The following is a 16617-nucleotide window of genomic DNA, read 5'->3' as shown; positions in this document are numbered from 1 at the left end:
TAAGTTGCTGAACATGTGATCCTCCTGCTTCAACCTCTGAGTACTGAGTAGCTGTATCTGTAACCATAGGCATATATCATTGTACCCAGCAAACAATGACCCTTTTGAGCAATATTTTTTTTTTTTCATTTTCTGGACATTGCGAATCTTTGTAATCATGTTTACCTTTTTTTTTTTTTTTTTTTTTGTACCAGGAATTGAAGCCAGGGGTGCTTACCACTAAGCTATATCCCCAGCCCTTTTAATTTTTTTTTTATTTTTAGACAGGGTCTCACTAAGTTCCTTAGGGCCTCACTAAGTTTCTGAGGCTGCCCTTCAGTTTGCTTAGGGCCTCTGTTTTTTAACCTGTAAAAGGAAAATAATAAGATCTACCATACAAAATTTCTCAAGAATGTAATAGGTAAACTGACTGAAGGACCTAGAACAGTACCTGGCACACAGGAGGTAACAAGTGGATGTCAGCTCTGAGCTCACTGGCCCTTTAAAGGATATCTCCTACTAGGACATGGTACTGCCTGGGTGGCCGCTGGCTGGCAGTTGGTCAGTCCATCAAGCGCTGGCTTTGTCAGATCTGCCCTTGGGTTGGTGGTGGTGTGCATGAAGGAGGTGTGGCATTTTGGACGCTAATACTGTTGTGTACTGTTCCTTGGCACATGCACTTGGAGCAGCATAGAGACTGTGGTTACAGACACAGGTGGGAGCTGGGACCTGATGTGCATGAGCTGAATGAACATCGGCAGGCTGGGGGCTCACAGGTTGGGATGGAGCCAGTGGGCTGCAGGGTGGAAACAGGAAGGAGGGTGGACGTTCAGTCTGCAAATCGCTGGAGGAGAATTGTGCCTGGTGCAGGTGAGGGAGGCTGCATATGGAGGGCTCAAGGTCTGGAGAGCTGTGTCCAGCAGAATCCTAGGCCCTTTGTCCTCGAGGTTGCTCAAACAGGGGCAGTGGCCCTGGGGCCTTCTGTGTGAAATGGTTTTGAAATGTTCCTTGTATTTATTTTGTAATTAGGAGAAGAAAAATAGTTATTTATAAGAGTGTGTAAAATAAACCCAGCATCTTTTGAGCCCCGGGGGCTGGCCCATACCAGGGTCCTGGCTGTCCCCGCATGGTGCACAATCTCTGGGACACAGCCTGGTGAAAACAGGTTAAGGGCACTTACTTGATCATCTGCGGCACAGTGACCTTGGAGTTTTCTTCAAAGGCGTTCATCATGAGTCCATTGCACCGGATGTTATCCACACACTGGAAACAGAGGGGACCCCAGGGTCAGAACCTTAGTCCCTTCCAGGATCTAGGCCCACTGAGGGCTCTGCCCACTGAGGGTTCATACACCCCAGCCTGACATGGGGTCCTCAAGCTTCAAGGTCATTGTCCAGGCAAGGACAGGGTGGTCTTGATGAAAAAAGCCTCCCTTGGATTTAGGTTGGAGGTCAACTCTATCTGAATGACCTTGGGGGATTACCTGACCTTCTTGAGTCTTAGATTCCCTAACTTCAAAATGGGGACAACGACTCCTACCTCACTGGATTGTTTGCAAAATAGAGGCACATGACACTGACCACCCTGTTGCCTACCTCTGAGGTCCAGTGTCAAGGGCAAGATCAGCTCTACCATGATCTGGGCCCTCTCTTCTGGGAGGCCTATGCAGCTGGGCCTTCGCATCCCCTGCAGGAGAGCTCTGTGCTCTGCCCTCTACCTGCCTACCCAGTGCCAGTGCTCTGATGCTGTGGACAGTTTTCCACATCTCACATCCATACATGGGGGGCGCTTGCAGCAGGGGAACCTGTGATTGCATATTTTACGCAGCCTCCAAAAAAATTCAAAATCTAAGTATTGCTTTGAATAAAAACCACTCACACAAACAAAACTAAGAGACACATTTCCTGAATGTTCCCTGCTCCAGGACTTCACATTTCTGCCATGACAGGGTTTCTCCTTGGCTCAGGCACATCACAGAATTTTCTGGAGTATATGAGTGGGGGTGGATGTCAAGGTCACTGGGATGTGGCAGTCCGAGAGGCTGGTAGGATGTCTCCAGATCCAGCTCCCTGATCAAGGTCAGTTCCCCAAAGGCGGTACCTCACATAGGGAGGTTTCTGACATTTGTGTTTCTAGTCCAACTTCCCCACCTGCCACTGAGACTCTCCTTAGTGCGGCAGACTCAGAGGAGCTGGAGGGCCTAGGGAAATGGCCAATGCTGCTCCCCAGGGGAAAGGGCTAGGGGACCCACAATCATTGGCATCTGTGACATTGCCAGGAGAGCCAAGGACCTGTGAGCATCCTCTGGGAGAGCAGCCTGAGCCTCTGACAGTTACAGCTCCCTGGAGATGGGAAAGGGCTCAGCTTGGGGTTCCCAGTTTTCTCCAGGGCATGCTGGGACCTTTGAAGAAGAAACTAGAAAAAACAGACAGATGCCATGCATTATACCAACATGCCTTGCTCTTCTGGAACTGAGAGAAGGCAGGCTGGAGTGGGTGGTCAGGGAAGCCTGGAAGTGGGCAGCAAAGAGAAGCTAGAGAGCGAGGGAAGCTCACTTGGTACAGTGAAGACTCTGCCCTTTGAGGGTCCCTAAACCCCTGACCTATAGGAGGTCACACTCCTCTAGGTTTGTCTCCTTATGGAGGAAACACCAGTCTTGCCTCCTATTCTGCTATCAGCTGCTCTCTTAAAATACCTATCCTGCTCTGCAGAGGGGACAGCCACAGGCTCTGTAGAGGGGACAGCCACAGGCAGGTGCACTGGGAGCCGGCTGCAGGGATGGGCTACCCTGGTGTTTCTGGAGGCTGAATCCAAGCACTGCTGACAGTCTCTTTCCATACTCAGAATCCCTGCTCCCTGTACTTCCAATGCCCACAGGCCTGTGGGTCTGCTGATTGTACCTGGGGAAGCCTGTGCTTCCTGGTTAATGCTCCAAATAGGGTGAATGTCCCTGATACTTGCAGTGGGCAAAGGACAAAGCCAAATCTTTCCTTTGCACGGCTGATGCTGGGTTTGATCTCAGGAGGCTGCCTGCAGGGACCCCAGCAAGGCTCTCTCTCTTCAAAATCTGTTGCATCTAACATCCTTGGCTAGTGGTGCCCAGACTTTTCTTGGGGTGTATAAAGATGTAGATCCCAGGCCATCCACTAGGTCTTGAGAGGGGTGAAGAAGAGCCCAGGATTTGAAGTTTCTAAAATCACCTTGCCAGGTGACTCAGATGCAAGGGGTCCTCAGACTACACATGGCTGGTGGCCCAGAGGACTATGCAAAAGGATGCACTAGCTAAGCTCAGCCTTGGCTGGGGCTGTGGACCTGGTGGACTTGGGTCTTTTCTAGCAGAACAATGTAGCTATCATCCCTCTTTGTCCCAGGTCCCCAACCAGGTTGGTCATTTAGAGATCACTTGCTCTCAGGAATAGGGGACATGCTTACCTGGCTGATGTCACTGGTCCATGCTGCCTTCTCCTGTCTGGATGAGGCCACGAGGATGACCGTGAAGGGCGGGGAATCCTTTGGCTCTACTCCGATCTTAAAATCCAAGTGGTCTACGTCTTGGCCAGATCCTTTGGCTTCCCGTTGCAAAACATGAAATTGGCAGAGTGGGTGTGGGCCCCTTGGGAGTTTTGCTGGTCCCTATCTTACCCATCAGCGAGGGCTCTGGATTAGGGCACCCAGACAATGGCTGCTACTTTCAGATTTTTTGATGACCTGGAGTGCAGAAGTGACTTCCAAGCATTCAGGAATGTTCTGGATTCAGAGCCAGACTTCTGGAGTTTGCCCTCGGCCCTCACTGCAACAACAGGGAGCTGAGATCCTAAGCAAGGGTTTAGCCATGCCTTCAGCAGGGCCGCCAAACTGGGGCTAAAGATGCTCTCACAGCTGGGACCTGCTACCCCAAGGCGTTATTTGGGCCAGCAGGGAACTTGGATGTCTTAAATTTTTATGCACTGGGCTGGTTGTTTAGTTCAGTTTAAAGCTCCCCAGTGCAAGAGTAAATCCTAGGTATTTTTATTACTGCTCTTAACCTGAAAATTTCCTTGAACTCTCGAAAGCTGTTTACTGGGAAGACCAAGGCCAGAGTATGGATTTTTTTCAATGTGGCTACATTAATTGGGTATGTACTGAAGGGGGTAGGATGTTGTGGAATGTCTGCTTCAGTTCTGGGCTGTTCTGCTGCGTACTGCCTTGTGACCCTGGAGTGACACCTTCCCCCTCCATCAGAGAGGTGTCAGGAGTCCTCCTGTACAACAGGACTGGGATCCAGGTCTCTGAGGCCCTGTCCCTTCCAGTTCTGACACTCAAGAGTTTTAGGACTTCTTGCTGGGCACCGGGGAGCTTGGGGAGCTTGACCTGTGTGGTGACTTGGGGGACCATGCTGGCTTCTCTGAGAGGTGGGGTGTCTGTGTGTTGCAGGTGGGAGATGCTCAGGGCCCTTTCCAAAAGCCCAGGGAGGAAAACAGTTTCAGGGCCTCACAGTTCCACTCAAGTCGGGGCTTTCCTGTGCACCAGAGGTGGCTGACATCAGAGAAGCTTGTGCTGGTCAGAGTGCTCCAGGTAAGTCACACACATTTTCCTTGGGGAGCCACTGGGTTTGGCCCTCAGTGGCATGATGTGTCCTGCATGAGTGCAAGTCAAGGGGACATGGAGCAACAACCAAGTCCAAGCCCAAGCCCATGCTGTGCGAGATTGGGATGCAGACTCAGGCCCTCCCTGAGGAGCCCAGTGTGGGAAAGAGCAAAGATTGCAAGTCCTGCTGGTGTCCTCCCAGGGCAGGGCATCCACTAGTGTCTCTGAGTGTTGGCTGGGGCCAGTAAAGAAGAAAAATGAGGACCAAATTTGGGAGTTGGTTCAGGAGGACCCAGACCCTGGCCCCTCTGCATCCAGGCAAGGGGCTTCCACACTTGAGCATCTGCTCTTCCTCCCAACCAAAGCCAGTGCTGGGCTGTGACCCTCCTGGGTGATGTGTGTGTCTGTGTGAGCATGCACAGTCACAAGCAATTTGCACACTCACCTTCCTCCTCTGTGCTTTCTGGGTCCTCCATTAAGGTGCAGTCGATGAGGGATATGACTCCATTCTGAAAAAAAGCAGCAGTTTCCACTTGGACCAGGGTGGATATGCTAGCTTAAGAGTCCTCCTAGCATGTTAGTGTTGGAAGGGGCTTTACAGAGAGGGTCCAGGGATACACATACACATGGGTATGTATTATATGCCAAGAGGAAATTTTGCTCTGGAAATCAAAGGATTTTGTTTTTGGTTCTAGAGATTGAACCCAGAGGTTGCTTAACCACTGAGCCACATTCCCAGCTTTTTAATTTTTTATTTTTTTTTAGATACAGGGTCTCACTAAGTTGCTGAGGCTGGCTTTGAACTTGAGATCCTCCTGCTTCAGCTTCTGAGCTGCTGGGATTATAGGTGTTCGCCACCATGCCCGGCCTTGGAAGTCAAAGGACTTTGTATATAAAGCCTAACAAAGTGGACGACAGGAGATTGACTCAGAGAGGCCCTCTCCAGATGAAGGCTGAGGTCGGGCTGTGGGCAGAGGGGCCAACGTCTGTCCTGCTAGGCCTCCTTTTGCCCCTACAGCATCTCTGAGCATCACCTTAGAGTCCTACATCTAGAGAAGTTTAAGACCCCCTGTTCGAAGTCAAACCCTCATGTTACCAGACGAGGAAGTGAATTCAGACTGGTCTTGTGCAAATCACCTGGTCCATTAGTGGTGGGGTCCAGAGAGAGCCTCGGGGAATTGATCCCAACCCAACATCAGTTACTCATTTCTAATTATCAGGAAGACTCCTAAAATGCCTCCCATCTTTGAGTGTGTGAGCACTCCTGGATGTGAGAGCCCTTGATATTGTGGGGAGTGTGACAGAGCCTGTGGCGGTCGCAAGCATGTCCACAGATTGACACTCCTGCCTTCTGAAAGCAAAGGTGGATGGCCTTCCTCCTGCGTGTGGGCTGAACTTAGTGATTTGCATCTAATTAAAAAAATAAAGCAGAAGCAATGGTGTGCTACTTGGAGTCTGCAGCCTGCTGCTCGCTGTCACCTGTTCTGCAGGCAACTGTCATGTCATGGGGGGAGGTGCACGAGGTCCCTTGAGCCCCAGGGATGCATCATCTCGGAATGAGGAGATGGTCTCTGGCCCAGTGAAGCCGTCAGAGCCCTGTGGCCCAGAAGAAGTCTTGTTTGCAAACCCATTAGGGACCCTGAGCCGAGACCACCAGGGTAAGTCATACATGACTTCCTGACTCACAGACTTTCCTGACCTCCAGCTATTCCACTGGGAATAACTTGTTACACAGCAGCAGATAAATAACACAATAACGGACCATAACAGAGAGTTGGCCATGTGGCTAATTGATATCTCAGATGCTTGTAGGCAGGGAGCCCCCTGGGAGGCAGAGGGGAACTGCAGAGGGGCACTGCAGAGGGTACAGGGGACGTCCAGGCCGTGGGATCTGCTTCTTGTTCAGCTCTTTGGTGGTCTTGGGAGGCTCCCAGACTTGCTGGGCCTTAACCTTGCCAGTGAGGTCATTGAGCTTGGTCATCTTGGAGGCCCCACAAGCTCTAACATTCTCCTACTTGAGGCCCAAACAATTCTTACAGTAGTTTGCAGATTTGTGACCTGCTCCCTTCAGAATGGACTTAAGGTGTCCTGTTTCTACCTGCATGATTTAAAGAGCAGTGATTTCAATTTCAGCTCTTGGCTGTTGGAGGCCATCTGGCATAAGTGACTAAACACAGAATTTGCCGGCAGACTGCTTGGGTTCAAATCCTAGCTCTGCCACAGAGATTCTGTCTACTTCCTTTATCTACAGATTGGGGAAAGTGACAGTGTCTGCTTCAGCATCTCTTCTAGGAGTTAAATACACATAAATAATCTTGGAAAGTACCTGGCCTGCAGTAATCATTATGTAGGGCTTGCTATTATTATCATCATTACAAGTTCATTATTATACAATTAAGAGTGACAATGGTGGATACCTATTGAGCACTTATTGTGTACCAGGCATTGGGACTCCCTCACTTAATCCTCAGGGCATTCCTGGAAAGTAGGTATTTTCATACCCATTATTCAGATATGGAAACTGAGGCTCAGTGAAGTCACCTGATTTCTCTGAGGTCCCACTAGGATAGAGCAATGCTGGGACTGGTCAGTGCTTCAATTCTGTGTTCTTACTAGTATGCTAACTAACTTTCAAAACTACAAACAAACCAAAATAAAAACCCTCAAATAAAACAAAATTAACCAATGTAAAAACATATGCTTTCAGACTCTCTGAGCAGGAAGCTGCTTCCAGGTCTCCAGGGTAACCTGCCGTTCGGACTCTGGCTGCTGGGGAGCAGACCCCTGGCCTGGACAGAGAGCTCTAGATTAGAAGCTCCAGAGCTAATACATAATGAATGCTTTCCTTGGTACACAATTTGGTTGGAACTGGAGTATTCAATATTTGTAAATTAATTTCCCCTTGTGCAGCCAACCAACTAATTTGTTGACATGTTAACAGAAGTAGTGTATTCCCCGAAGCCCAGGCCTGATCTAATAGCTCGACAGGAGGTTACGGGCCAGGCATCCAGGGTCCGGAAGAACGGTTTCCCCAATGCTCTGACTTAATTAAAGGCACCTTCTGGCCCTTTCCAGGCTTCAGCATGTTCAGATGCAAAATCCAATCTGCTTCCATGAGGATGGACATGGTGTTGGGAGAAAAGGTAGCTTTCTAGAACTTGTGCTTCATAATCAAGAGGGCAAATTTGTGGACACCATTGGCTTACTGCTAAGTCCTCTGCACAATGCCTCTGTGAGGACAGTTGTCCCTGTTTGACAGACAAAGTGCAGACTGGGGCAATGACTTTTTTAGGATTACACCCGTGACAGAGCTGGGAGCTAGGTCCTGATTTTGCATTTGGAACAATAGGACAAGCAAGGTGCCACATTGGGGAGCAGTAGATTCTGCTCAGGCCACAGGCCTTCCAGCAGAGGTGGTGTTTGAACAGGCCTTGAGTGACATGAGGAGTTCAGCCAGGGGAGAAAGAAGGCCTTGCAGCTGGGTCAACAGCAGGAACAAAGGCCCTGGGGTCTATGAGGAAGCAGGAGGGGTCTGAGATGCTTCTTTCCCTGCATGTTTAGGGATATATCAGGAAGTTGAGCATGTGCTATGAGGTCCTGTGTATCCTGAGGGCAGGTCCTGTGGGAGCACAGTCAGCAGCCTCCAAAGGCCACCAGGACAGTGTTCCTGTGATGGAGGTGAGGGTGGCTCAGAAGGGCACTTGAGGGGGTCTGTCCGAGCAACTTTTGGTTAGAGATGAGTGAAAGGCCCTGGGTGCTGCTCTGGCCCTCAGCCGGGGTGGTCCTCCGCACACGCACGCGCGCGCGCGCGCACACACACACACACACACACACCACATATACACACATGCGCACACACTCACACACACAACTATATACACATACCTGGCTCCTCTGTAGGAGAGTCCTTCATACTCGACTTTCTATTTCCCGTGACTCCTTTGGTGGAAAACCCGCTGTCTATTCATTCCAACCCTCAGTTGAGCCAGGCCCTGTGTGCCTGCTCTTGTACTCACAGGTCCCAGACACCATCTGGGTTCCCATCGGGGTCAGTCCCAACCCTGTGGTCAGGGTGGAGCCTGCGTGACCGGTGGACCTCCAGCCCTGGGGGAGGTGGCATCTCCCTTACCTTGGTCAGGTGAAGTTTCCCTCCGGAGCCTCTGGTGCAGATAATGAGATGCTTCGAGAACAGGAAGCACTGTCGCTCGCCTTCTTTCTTTAGGGACAGAGACCCCAGGCGTCCCCTTGTGATCTTGCCCTTTTCCGACATGGGCACCTGGATGAGGGAACCTACGGATGGAGGAGAAAACCTGAACCCCCTCCCAGGACGACCGTGAGCCCCCAGCCCTGGTTTGAAGGTTGGGGTGTCAGCGGCAGCAGCAGTGGGACAGGGCCATCCTAGTTCCTGCAGCAAATGCCTGGGGACTCTCCTTCCAGCCCCTCCTCGGTGTGTGGTGGGGTGGGGGAGCCACCAGAGAAACTATGCAGGGTCCCTTGAACTTCCAGTCAGGGGGCCAGGGCCTTGGCAGCAAAGGAACCCTGAAGGGCTCGACCCATGAGGCGAGACTGAGGCTGGGTCAGGTCTGAGGGTGGCAGGGGCTGGACCAGTGGGGAGCTGGCTACAGCCCCAGGGATGGGCAGGTTCCATTGCACTGCCGCTCTCCCGCCACCAGACATCACCCGCCAATCACAGCACTTAGCTGCAGAGCCCAGACTGAGCCGAGTCCTCATGAGGTGCACCAGGAAGCCATTACTGGGCAGAGCAGGTGGCTGTGAAGAGACCCATTTGCTGTCCCTCTTCTGGTCCTACCCTGCCACACATGCTCCACGGGCCTCCTTCCCCACTGGTCTTGGGATTCAGGCATACAAGGCCCCCCGGTGGGATCTGACCAGGGCGTGCCTCCCAGTTCCTCTTGTCATTGTCTCCAACCTCTGTGACAAACTTTATTCTAGGTCACATTGCCCTAAATGCTGCCCTGGGCCTGGAAAGCCTTCACTCCAGTGACACCATGACCTCTGTCTTCTCCTTCAAGCTCCACCTGAGCTGTCGCCTGGGGACAGCCCTGGTGGACGTGCTTGGCCACACTCAGCCTCCCACCTCAGTGTGTCCACCTGGGCTGCTTCCCTGCGTCCGTCTCTTTCTGACTCTACACAGGGGGCTTCTGGAGGCAGGGGTTGGCTCGTTCTCTGAGCAACCCCAGAGCCCCATGGAGGCCTGACCCGGACAGTGTAGGGGTCACTCACTGCTGGCTACATGACTCACACGTGGGAAAGGGCTGGCTGGACCGCCTGTCCTGTCTGCAGTCCTCCCCACTGTGTGTGGGTGGGGAGCTTTGGTTCGGGTGATGGAGCAAATTCTCAGTGTGTGAGGGCACTGCCCACTCCAGGAGGGGCCACATTTTGGGTCACTTCCAAGACAAACCCAGTCTGAGGTTCCTTCAGAGAGGCCTATAGATACCATGTGGGGTGTTTCTTGCATAGAAAGCACCCAGCACAGGACAGGGAGGCCAGGAGACCGGCAAGTTTGACTCTAGGCTCAGCATGTCGCAGAGTGAGCCTGGGGAGGCACACAGGGGCCACAGCGGGTCCTGGGAGCAAAATTCCAAGGATACCAGATCCATCCCAAGGACAGCAGGGCCAGAAGCAGCTTCATGGGGCCATCGGGAGGCTCTGGTAAGTTTTTCACACATAGAGTTTCTGGGCTGGGTAGACGGGGCTCTGGAGGCCCATCTGGAGACAGCAGTCCCCTCTGGGCATATGAGCTGGAGCTGAGTCTCCCACAGAACATGGAAGTTGAATGAGATGACCTTCAACTGTATTGCAGCTCTGAGGTCCCCAAGCTGGAAGTCAGAACCCTGGGCCAGGGCAAGCTGCACACCTGATCCTGCTGGGAGGTAGGCTGGGGCCACAGGGAGGGAAGCCCTTCTACCAGGAGACCCACTGTGGACACCGCCTTCCCTAGATGCAGAGGATGGTAAGGAAAGGACGGGGGCCGACCCAGCACCCACCTTCTCTGGGTCACTGAGAACGCTTGTGACTCATGGGATGAATCGGTTTCTGTCCTCATCCCCTGTCTCATACTTTATTCCCCCAAAGGACATGTCAGTGTTTACAACAGAAAACCCAAGCCCATCTGGGCAGACTCGTGTTTACCTCAGGAGAGAAGAAAACTGTGAGAACCAACCATATCCACGCCTGTAGGTAGAGATTCCATCATCTGCAATTACCGCAGCAGGTTTGGGCACAAGGTAGCCAAACCAAGTGGCGGTGTCCCTGAGTGTCACCTCCCTCCCACTGTGGGGCCAACTGGGGGTGGCGGGGGGAAGGGGAGTGCAGACACCACACCTTGTCTCACGAAGGTTTGGCTGGTGTCCAGGAGGATCTCACAGCCTTCGATGATCATGCGCTCGATGGCCAGGTTTTTCCGGATGTTCTCTGTCTCACTCACTTCATCATGCATTATTCTGTGTCAACAAGGGTGACAGGGTCAGAGGAAGGCCACCCCACCTCCCAGGGAGGACAGAAGGCCAGGTCTATGGCCAGATCTAAGAAGAAGGGCCAGGAGCCGGGATTCTCAGGTGTGCCTCTAGGCATGATGGGGAAGCGGTGTGCCTCTGTGAGCACCCACTGTGTGTCAGGCACCTCACAGGTGCCACCTCATCCTTCTGACACCCTTAGGAGCCAGGGGGTTTATTTCAGAAAAAAGGCAATGAAAGCAGTTAGGAAGCAGGCCCAGCCCCAACCCCAGGAGGGATGTGGGAATATGGGGGACATCATTTATTCATACCTTGCCCTTCATCCCCTTCTGTTCTTACTCTCATTCACAGAACAAAGCTCATTCCTACCTCCGGGCCTTTGCATTTATGGTTTTCTCCTTCTGAATACTCTCTGCATATCCTTTCTTTCTTTATAATATCCCCCTCCCATTAACTCAGGAGTGCTCTACCTCTGAGCTACATTCCCAGCCCTTTTTGAAACAGGGTCTTGCTAAGTTGCTGAGGTTGGCCTTGAACTTGGAATCCTTCTGATTCAGCCTTTGGACTTGCTGGGATTATGCACCACCACACCTGGCTCCTGATTTTTATATGGTCGTCTCTTTAATGTTTCTCAGATCCAGGAATGGTTATTTTTCTATAGTGCCTGGTAACCCAGCTGGCTCAGGGGAAGACGGGTTCCAGCTTGCTTCCCTAGGCTCTGGCCCTTCTGGGAAGGAATGCAAGCCACTTTCATTTGTCCCTGTTCTGATTTCTTGCAATATCCATAATTTCCAGGAGGTGGCACCATTTAACTGCTTTTTAAACAGCATAGGTGGTAAAAGATGGGTATTGGAGGCCAATATTGCCTTGCCTTGTTTCTAGGATTCTTAGGAAAGTAGTGAGTAGTGTGTGTGTGTGTGTGTGTGTGTGTGTGTGTGTGTGTAGGGGGACTCTGTAAAAGTATCCCACTTACTTACACTAAGAAGAGCACAAAGTCTTTTGAAATCCTACAATTTCAAGACGACCACCCAGGGGCAGGTTGATAAGTGTGGCTTAGAGTTCTCTTGCAGATGCCATCCAGGTTAGCCCTCACAAGGATGAAAGATGACCGCACTTGAGCGGTCTCTGTGATGCACTGAATCAGCATGACCTTGAGCAAATTACTCAAGCCCTCTGATCCTTACTTAGTGCCCTCATCTATAGGATGTTGGGATGAAGATGGAAGAGAGAATATTCCAGGGACCAGCCCCAAGCCTGGCACTTGGTAGGGACTGTAGTCAAGGGCAGTGATCATTGTCTCTGCTGTCACTGGTGGAAAATAAATATCAGGTTTTTTTCCCCCCACTGGATGGGGACTAGCATTTCAGGCATGAACTCACTCAACAGTTTATCAGTCTGGGGCATCAAATGGAATCTTTTCTTCAGGAGCCTCAGTTCCTTCCTAGAGAGGGACTCCATTTTGAAAGAGCCAGTGGTAATGAGATCTCTTGGGGAGGATGGGGGAGGCTGTATGTTCGGTAAAACATAAAGGGGAGATTGTAAAATAGCAAAACTAATTTTTCCTGTAGGACATGAACAAACGGTAGCTGGCGAGGATAAGTGCTGCCCCAGGCTGGGGTTTGTGATGGGGACCCTGCGTGAACATAGTTTGAAAACTCTGGGGGGGCTCCTGGGGGACCTGGAAGTGAAGCCTTGGGTTATTAGTCAGGATATAGGGGTTCAGGATAGAAGGAAAAATTCAGGCCCAGTCCCTAGAGGGGACCAGTGTTTCTGAGCACAGTTGGGGAGGGGGTTGGCCATCTTGCTGGCTTCCTGCTGGACAGAGAGCTTTCCTCAGCTGCCCTGTGGGAGGGGGAGAGGAGAATGAAAGGGCTATGCCATTTCTATATGTCACCAAGGCTGGGTTCTGGTCAGGCATAGGTGGAAGAAAGCAAGCAGGCTGCAAACCCAGGATCGGAGGAAAGGGGATCAGGGTCTTAGGCCTTGTGCGCCTGTACCCATTTGCACCAGGGCAGGGCATTCCTCAGCAACGAGAAGCCCCACTGCCTTATGACAGTCCTAAGCCCTCTCCCTTGGACAAGGGTGTGCAGGATTTGGATCCCTGGGCACCGTCCTTTCTTCCTTCCTGCCAATGATTCTGTTCCTCTGCAGGCTCACCCCGATGAAATCCTGATCCTGATTCTCCACCCAGAGTCTGTAACTCAGCTGGGTATTGGAAGGATCCAGGGAAGGCTGTACCCCGGTCCAGCCCGTCCCTTCCTCTGTGCAGCTAGAAGCAGTGGCCTGACTGGCTGTCCCCTGTGGTACTCAGGAAGCTGTCAGGGGACTGAGTGGACCCCACCCTCTGAAGACCTATCTCCTTTGCAGCCTTTGCCAGCCCACTTCTGACCACAAGGCCCATTCTCATGTCTTGCTTTCTTCCACCTCCACACAGTGGAAGTCCTGGGAAGCCCTGGGACCCAGTCTTTTGTTCCTATGTTTTTATCCTTAAACTCACTCCCTTGGCCATCTTACCAGTGCTGTGACTTTAAATCCCATCTCCAAGCTGATGACTGACAATATCTCTTGCCTCTCAACTCCAGACTCCAATGCCCCTCCCCCATGCCCCCTGCACTTGGACATCACATCAGCATCTTCAAGTTCAAGGTACTCCCCAAGCAATCTCCTGAGCTTCTCCTCCTCCCCCTGTAAGTCTGCCCCTCCAGCAGTTTCCTCCATCTCAATTAACAGCAATTCTACTCCTGGTTGCTCAGCCCAAAGTTCTGGAATCACCTTGACTCCACTCTTTCTCTCACCTCCCTCCATCTAATCCATCAAGGAATCCTTGGTTCCACCTTCAAGCTATGTCCTGAATCTGACTCCTCTCAGCCTCCACGGCCACCACCTGGTGCAGGTTGTCATCATCTGCTGCCTGAGGTGTTGCAGAGCCTCCCTTGGGCTGTCTGCTCCTCCCCTTGCAGAGGGAGGTCCCTTTGGGTGACAGTGAGCCAGGTGAGGGACTCTGAATGGAAGACCAGGAGGACCAGGAATTGGACAGCCATGGGCTTATCCATCACTGTCACCACCTGCGGCTGACTGGAGCCTTGGGCACATGAATGTCTGTCACCCAGGATCCACTCTGGGGGTCCTGCCACCCCAGGTTTTGATACACTGACAGTGAAGAATAGAAGAAACAGGCAGAGTCCCTGGGCAGCTCCTTCTCCTGGGAGATGGGCTCAAGGGAGTGCCCAGAGCCCTTCCTCAGATCCCACGTGTGCAGGGACAGGGCCCCACCCATGCCATCCCCACTTAGTGACCACCTAAGCTTAAGATGCTAACCCCAGAGGTTACTCCAGGGTACTCAGCTTGGAGGGGCCCCGCCTCACATCCTGGAACCCGAGGGTCATCCTCAGCGTGCCCCACCGCTGCCTGGTGCCCGCAGGCAAGGGCTCACCTAGACAGCTCCTCCAGTTTGGATTTGGCGTAATCCAGGCTGTTGCGCTCCACGTGCTCATGGGGCGTGTGGGCCAGGAGCTCATGCAGCGTCAGGATGTACCTGGGGATCTGCGGGCATCAGGGGAGAGGCAGGGAGTTGGGAGGTAGTGGGGAATGGAGCAGAAGAGGGATGGGGCAGGGAGCAAGAGAGAGACAGAGCAGGCAGACAGGGATAAAAAGCAAGAGAGGCAAACACAGTGCTCTCAGCATGGGCGCTTCCACCACCCGACCACAGATGCGCTCTGACTCTGAGGAGCCTCTGCAGCCTGTCTGGGCTCTGCTCTGGCAGAAGGCAGGACCTGGGTGGTTGGCTTGGGAGCCAGGAGTAAAGGGTCCCCATGGATGTCTCCGAGAGCTGCCCTTCACCTTCCCTCACTGCCCGAGGGGACAGGCCTATCAGTGGTCAGCTTGCTCTCACTGTCAGGGTTGGGGGCTGAGGGCTGACTCTACTCCATCTTCCAGCCAGGGCTGGGGTGTGTGCCAAGGACTGTGTCTTCTCAGCTGCGGCCTTCAAGTGTGGCTCCCAATACCCCTGCTTCCCCCCAGCGTGCCCCTCTTGCTGGCAGGCCTGGGCAGCCACCTGGAACATGGGGTAGGTGAGGAAGGTCTCCAGGGTCCTCTCCTCGCAGTCCGGCTTGGCCTCGTAGTGCTTCAGCAGCTTGTCGAAGTCACGGTTCTGCTTGCAGTGCGCCAGGATCTGCAGGCTGTACTGGTGGTTGCGCACGAACTCTTGGTAGATGTTGAGCATGGGCAGCAGGATGTCGAACAGGTCGGCTGGAAGGAGGGTGGGTCAGAGGGTGACTGACGGCACCCTGGGAGGACCTATCCTGCAGCCACTCATGTGGCTATAGAAAGATCCCTGCCTTTGGGGGTGACCAATACCTCTGCCCTACTCAGAACCAGAGAGATGGGCTCAGCCACTGGACCACATTAGAATCACAGATGTTTGGAGACAAGGCTGTCTATGTGACACCTGTGAGAGGGCAGTATAGGGTACACTGTCAGGTGTGGCCTGTACCTCCTTTAGAACCCAGGTGCTCATTCCCCAGCGGCCAGGAGTGCTGGTGGCTGGGTTCCCCTCTGGGAATTGCTTTCAACTGAAGGAAGCTGCCTTGTTCAGGTCCTACTCCATCCCATATGGTCCACTGCATGGCAGACTGGTTCTTTGCTCCACCTGTCCCATGTCCTCACTCACCCACCACTGTCATTGCTGAGGGTGCTTCCAAGAGCCCCCGTCTGAACCCTGAAGTCTTTGTCAGAGTGAATCATCTGAAGTCACAGGGTCAATCAGAACTGGCCTGGAGCTGGGTTCTCCTGACTTCCCCATTCCAAAGCCTTCTCACCCCATCCTCCCTTGGCTCCTCTGTTAGTCCTTGTCCTAGGACCTCCCAGGTTCACCGAGTGGTTCCCTTCTGGCCCATTCTATCTTGGGTATAGACCTTGTCCTCCCCAGACCCCCAAATTCCAACCAGTCTCCTTAAACCTGCCCTCCAACATTTGATAGGATGGGCTGGAGCCCTGTGGAATTTTCCCTTATGAACTGGGTTTCCCGCTGTAGGCTCTATGTGACAGCTCCTAGAGCAGGTGTCCCACTGCCTGGTAGAGTGTCTGCTGCAATGTGACTGCAGGAGAGGCAGACCCTGTCTTTCTGGAGATACTTCTTATTTGGAACCCAGAGAAAAGCAGGGCTGTTTGCTTTTGAGATACACAAAAAGAGTGCCCATCCAGAGGCCTTCTAGCTGAGGCTTGGAGAGCTGTGTCTGATCCGTGTCAGTGGCCTGCACTCAGATGAACCGTCCCCTCCTGGAACCGGTTTCTTGTCTCCAGAGTGGAGATGCCTCCAACACTCATCTTTACCTACCCAACTGGGAAAATGTCAAAAGAAAAAAAAAAAAGATCATGCCTTGTGGGTCACGGGAGCAGGACTAGGTCCTGCCATCCCTCCCTCTGGGTACCCGGGCAGTGCAGTCTTCTTGGACACAAGTAGACAACAGGGTTGAAGCCAGAACCTTTAACACATTTATACCTTTTCATTTCAGTGATTCTACTTTTGGAAACCTATCCCAAGGAAATGGCCTCTAACATGGAGAGAACTTCATAGGCAGAGACAATTATGTCTGAA

The 16617-nt window shown here is 52.4% G+C and overlaps 1 protein-coding gene and 1 long non-coding RNA gene across 3 annotated transcripts in view; one reads left to right on the top strand and one right to left on the bottom strand.

The window, feature by feature from the left end:
* The window catches only part of RASGRF1 (Ras protein specific guanine nucleotide releasing factor 1), a gene marked incomplete at both ends in the record, with an annotated part of 105331 nt that overhangs the window by 35769 nt on the left and 52945 nt on the right, over positions 1-16617 (bottom strand). Inside the window, 7 exons of the mRNA XM_081292754.1 lie at positions 1160-1242; positions 3412-3548; positions 4991-5054; positions 8675-8835; positions 10891-11009; positions 14455-14564; positions 15076-15269. Of these exons, the coding sequence (XP_081148880.1) occupies positions 1160-1242; positions 3412-3548; positions 4991-5054; positions 8675-8835; positions 10891-11009; positions 14455-14564; positions 15076-15269 (868 nt within the window). The remainder of the gene's footprint in view (positions 1-1159; positions 1243-3411; positions 3549-4990; positions 5055-8674; positions 8836-10890; positions 11010-14454; positions 14565-15075; positions 15270-16617) is intronic.
* LOC308648057 lies at positions 4403-11075 on the top strand. 2 transcript variants are annotated; one of them, XR_014021772.1, is made up of 4 exons: positions 4403-4533; positions 8768-10218; positions 10370-10519; positions 10642-11075. It is a non-coding gene; the product is annotated as an uncharacterized lncRNA (long non-coding RNA). The 2 variants fall into 2 exon arrangements; XR_014021773.1 differs by having other exon boundaries at positions 10370-11075.

The sequence above is a fragment of the Spermophilus citellus genome (genome assembly GCF_964194105.1).
Source record: "Spermophilus citellus genome assembly, chromosome: 4".
Taxonomy (NCBI): domain Eukaryota; kingdom Metazoa; phylum Chordata; class Mammalia; order Rodentia; family Sciuridae; genus Spermophilus; species Spermophilus citellus.
The sequence above is the reverse complement of the archived record's forward strand: the minus strand, read 5'-3'. Positions and strand labels throughout refer to the sequence as shown.